The following is a 5,422-nucleotide window of genomic DNA, read 5'->3' on the forward strand; positions in this document are numbered from 1 at the left end:
CCGTCGGAGTGCTCCCCGCGCGGGCGTGGAAGGCTTTTCGAGATGCTCTCCTTGAGACGCCGTAAAGCGTAACCCACAGAGAGGTTTCCAGTCACCATTTCTCGGGTTCTAGAGTACCGCGCCTATTCTTACCGGCCACCACAAGTAAGATCCGGATCTATTTACGCGCGCGCACCGAGAACGTTCTGGTGTTCCTTGGACTCATTTCTTGGGTTCCGGTAAGGTTCCGGTTTCCTGGCGCCCGCCATTTCTCTCCGTGGGCACTCGGACGGAACAACACCGAGTGACAGTCCGGTTGACTGCTCCGGTTTTCTCCTGTGCTGCGCGCGTGCGTCGCCACCATAAATGCGTGACCGCGCGGAACAACAACGCGCGTAGCTCCACAAACATGTCACAGAGTCTTGGCGGCCCGGCGGGCGCAACCCGTTTTTCGACTTGGTTCCATTTGTGTCCACACCCAGCGCGGTTTTAATTGAAGGTCTCTCTCGCTACGGCGGCATGTGGCTGGCCGACAGACCGACAGTAGCAGCTGATAATTATTTTCAATCGTTGTTTGGTGTGGCTTTACGCAAACCGCTAAGTGTACTTAGCATATTTAGAGTTGCTGGGCTGTTGGCTGGTGGTTCTTATTGTCAATGCTGGGGGCCCCAGTCCTTCGCCGCGTGCACTTCCGTCAAATGAGACACTTACCTACAAGTAAAAAAGAACATGAAGAATAGTATTAGCAAAGCATTCTTGATCGTTTTTAACGCTTAAAACACAGAGAATTGAAGAAGAACGTTTCCGTAAAGAATCTCTATCGAGTTAAGCTGAATTCAGAGCAAAATGGTTGCGCCTTTGCTACATCTAACAAGAAGTCGAAAGTTGGGGATCAACGAATTTCGTAGAAGCCCAACGACGATCGTCATAGTTCCTGTGGTGCTAAAATTAAATTGCGAATCGGCAAACTTCCCGTGAGAACCAATAACACTTTGCGTTCTACGGGAACGGTGAAGTAAGGAGGTTCGCGTTCGATGGCCACAGATCGATCGGTAACGATCGGTTTACAATTAACAAACCGGCCAGGAGGAGGCTTTCGTCCATCGCTTCCATCATCGCTTTCGCTTCTTTCTCTCGATGGCTTCTACACTTTGGTGCCTTCGTCTGAACTTTCCCACCGTTCTCGAGATCGAGATCGCCGAACAGTGACGCGCTCCTCCGGGTGGATCACCTCCGGGAATAGCACAAACACAACAACATCCAGCGCCCAGCCCAGCGCTTCTCGTGTGCCCCTCCGCAATGCAATTATGATCGTTTTTCTACCCATCGATTGTTTATTTGCTGTCCTTCCCATCGGGACCGCGAAAATTTCGTTCTGGGAGAGGGAGAGCCTCGAAGAGCACACAATTAGTCAGCAAAATAATCCGCAGGACCACCACCGCGAAAGCACAATAAACCTCGAGCAGCTGCGGTTCTCGAACCGATTCGTTTCGAGCTTCTTCACGGTTCAAGAGCGGTTCTGCGCTAGAAGACTCTCTACGTCGCGATCGGGTCGCGATCAACCCAGTTTCCGGTTTCCCAGAGTTTTCTTTTTGTCAACACTCCTCGCCCCGTGGTTCTTCAAGGAAGCTCCGACTTCAAGACGATCGCACATACGCCATGGCCAATAGAAGGGGGTCAAGAGCCTTGTGCGGGGGGGCTTGGACTTTCATGAGAACGCGAGATTGTTTCAGAATATTGACCAAACTCGATCGGCTAGGGAAGCTCTATCCATATCACCAAAAGCTTACAAGGGAATTCACGAAAGTTTGCCCTTATGGGACCCTGTTCCGTCTAATGCGGAAAGTAGGTCACCGGGGGTGTCTGTTCTCCCCGTGAAACCCGGAAGAAGAGCCACAACACGTGGCCTTCATGTGCAATAATTATTTACTATAATCTGAAACCCCCTTTTTGTCTCGGACAAAGGAAAAATCTAGATCAAACGCGTTTGGGGGCAAACCGGAGAGTGTTTCCAGACCCCGCCGCCACCGCAGCCATGACGATCACCTCATGTTTATGTAGTCGCCCGCCCGGTCGCTGTGTCCGTCACGCGCGATGCGCCTTTGATGTTGTGCGCGCGGTTCCGACTGACGGCGGTACCGTCGTCGTCGTCGTCGTCGCCGTAATCGGGTGGACCCGGAACACCCGGTTGGAAACAGAAGATCGGAGAAAAATGCCACAAAATGCCTCACTGTCCGTGACGAACTCTAGGAAGAAGAGAAAAAGCGGACCGTGCAAAGCGGCTGACGGCGAGAAAATGGAACGTTGACCGACCGTCGTCGGCTTGGGAAAATGTGACTGGTCGGGGCGAGCAAAAACAACTCACCTCAAGTTAGGTGGTAGGAAAAATGTTCACACCATTCGAGAAGTCGACACTTTTTGCTGGTTTCGTTTCGCTTTTCTTAGTTATGCCGGAGTGAGGATTGGGAGAAAAATAACCGATAAAGCCACAGGATCGCCAAGTGGAGCGAAAATGGGACACAGACTTCTTTCTTGACGAGTTTAAAATAAAATATGACCGACGGTGGCGGTCGGAAGGGCAAGAAAGTGAGAAGATGCTAAAATGGTGTGAAATTGTTCAGTATGGCCCCAGACGGTATTTTCAGAGGGTTTCTAGGGATTCTGTATAGACAAATAACAACCTTAAAACCTCAAACCTTAAACCTAGAAGATATTAAAGACTATTAGATAGGAGCACACGATCAGTTGAAAGATGGCGAGAAATATGACTGAAGATCAACGTTTGATCCTGTTTTAGTAAAAGAGTGGAACTGGGACCACGAAAAGGGACCATATCACAGATCCTAGTCCTGATCCTTAGCAGCAGCAGCAGCAGGATGATGATACTTACGCTACGAGACCGCCGAGAAAGGCGACCGGACCGCCGCCGATGAGCCGTATCTTCCGGTGGCAGGAATCGAACAGGGACGGCCGGGCGTGCGGTGGCGACGAGGCGTGACTGTGCAGGCCCATCACGCCACCACCACCGGCACCCGGTCCGTGACCGATCAGGTGGGCCGGTGAGCGAAGCATCGCCTTCAAACGTTCGCGCAACTTGCTCAACCGGAAGAGCGTATCCTCCAGTGTCGTCGTCCTTACGCCCTTCCTCGACCACTACAGAGGACGACGACCACACTGGGGAAGGGTGGGGGGCGCGGGTGCTAAAACAGGATGGCAACGATCTTTCCTCTGATCTGATACTCCACAACTCACAGACGCCAGCAGACCATCACCACCACCCGTAGGCGGATGAAGAAACAATAGGCAAACCAACGACAATAAAACAAAAAACAGGCTTCCACACTCTTCACACTACACCATTTGTGTTGGGGAACACGCACACGCACGGGAAATGTGAGGAAATTACTGATTTACTTTCTTTCTGCTGCTGCGTACTTTTTTCTTCACCCAGCACCAGCAGAGGCACTTTCACCGGATTTTCAATTGAATTCTCTCTTTTTCACTCGCCCGATCTCACGTGTGGATCAAATGCTGTAAAAGAAAATTTGATTGAACGGGTGGAAAAAATTGTAAAATGATGTGTGTGTTTGTTGCTTGGTTTTTGTTTCGGGGCCATCTTCAATCATCTCTCAGGTTTTACACAGTCTTTCGCGCGAAAGTCTAGAAGAGACGTCATTGGCTGGTTGCCAAGGGAAACGAAAGGAAAATTCGAATCCTCTACACATCGCAGTTAACAATTCCGGAAGAAACAAATCAAGCGCCGAAAAAAAAGATTGACTGGTACACGCACAATAAGGTACGAAATGATTATAATCAGACACACGCAGCAAAACACTAGAATTACATCTTCCGCCTGGGTCCGCCTTCGTAACGACCCAAACTTTCGTACTCGTCTCGAGAGCAGTGTTGTTAGGAAAACATTTACATTGAATCGTTGTTTATCATTTTCCCGAGATTTCACGGATTGCGCACTATCATTCACAATGCAATAACAGCAGCACTTATGCTCACTATGTTCGTTTTCCACATGTGGCTTAGCACAATGTCCGATGCGAACTAAGATCATCACTTATTCAATCAGCCCATTGTGAGAGAACGAGCGGGCGCGACAGAGAGAGAGAGCAGTGAGAGATTCAACTCACCACACGCGCTAGTGAGGGAAATGTCAATACGCCGTGCTGTTGTGTGTGGTGAGTTTTCGTTCAGCGTGTGCCTCTCTCACTCTCACTTTCTTTTCTCGGGCCCCCCACAGTGATATAATATCGCAAAAATCACGAACTGGACACGCAAGACACGACTTCCTTACATCTACCGCCTAATCGTCCTACAGCATCATTGTTCAGAATACACACACCGGCGGCTGCATTGACGTTTCACTTTCGATCGCTGACCGACCGCGTCACGTCTCACGTTCACGTTCGAAATGAGATCACGATCACGAGTCGAATAGGAGAAAAAAGATGCACAATGGAGTGTGTGTGTGGCTGGGAAAAACGAGGCTCAAACCGCCCGCCGGGGTTTATTTTTAAGCATTCACACGAACCCATCATACGCCGCCGGTTCCAAACTGGATTGATCCCGATTTCGTTGACGTACTGTCCTTAACGATATTCGTATTCCTATTTGCGAAAGTTCTCACCGATGATGATGGGTACGATGCATAAACTTCAGCTTTCGAATAAGCTCCGTGGCAAACTAACGGTGGATTCATCATGTTAAAATTCAAAAAGCGTGTGTGGGACCACCGAAAAACCAAGAGATTTTGGCCGGCAAACACGCACGTTTCACGTCCGTAGCCGAGTGAAGGTAACTAAGACAAAGTGCGTTATAATCTCTAACTCCAACTCGGCAGTCCAACACGATGATCGAAGATTAATCGAGCCCCAGGAAATATTTGGCCGCCCCACACACAAGAGTTTACAATGATCTCTATTTAATCTCAAGCGATCTGTCAACACCGTTTGAAGCAGCCTTGACGTCGTCGACCAGGCCATCTGTCACTTTGCCCCGCGTGGTTTTAATCGTCGCGTCATCATCGCCACCACGCAAAACAATAGAACCGTTTCATGCAATCGAAACTCGAGATCGCTCACGGACAATGTCAACTTCGTGATCACAAAGTTTCAACAAATGCCACCGAAATATGGCTCTGTTCAGCTGGCGGCCATTAAAAACTCCAAACTTGGCGCGGATTGCGGAGAGGCGGTGGCGCGTACGCGCTTTTGCGTAAGTGTTTGGTAAGATCGTGAGCCCCAGGCCGCGCCGCCGTTAATCGCGCCGAATCGAAACCGAAACGAAGTATGAAAACTAAAGTGTGTCGTTTGAGACGGTTCCGCGTTGGACCCCCTTTAACGCCAATGGAGCCGATTGTTTCACAAAGTTTATTTCTCCAGGCGGGCGGGCGGGTGAGAGATTATGGACGCAGCAGCAGGGCACCTGTAGG

General features: G+C 50.0%; 1 protein-coding gene across 4 annotated transcripts in view; it reads right to left on the reverse strand.

Annotated features, from left to right (window-relative positions):
• LOC128268660 (MOB kinase activator-like 2) overlaps positions 1 to 5,422 on the reverse strand; it is a 118,846-nt gene that overhangs the window by 85,536 nt on the left and 27,888 nt on the right. The window contains exon 1 of one of the 4 annotated variants that reach the window (XM_053005823.1): positions 2,870 to 3,073. The exons of the other annotated variants lie outside the window; for them this stretch is intronic. Coding sequence (XP_052861783.1) covers positions 2,870 to 3,051 — 182 coding nt within the window. The 5' untranslated portion in view covers positions 3,052 to 3,073. Of the gene's footprint in view, positions 1 to 2,869; positions 3,074 to 5,422 lie in introns of those variants that run through there. 4 annotated transcript variants of the gene reach the window in all.

The sequence above is a fragment of the Anopheles cruzii genome, chromosome 2, assembly GCF_943734635.1.
Source record: "Anopheles cruzii chromosome 2, idAnoCruzAS_RS32_06, whole genome shotgun sequence".
NCBI lineage: Eukaryota > Metazoa > Arthropoda > Insecta > Diptera > Culicidae > Anopheles > Anopheles cruzii.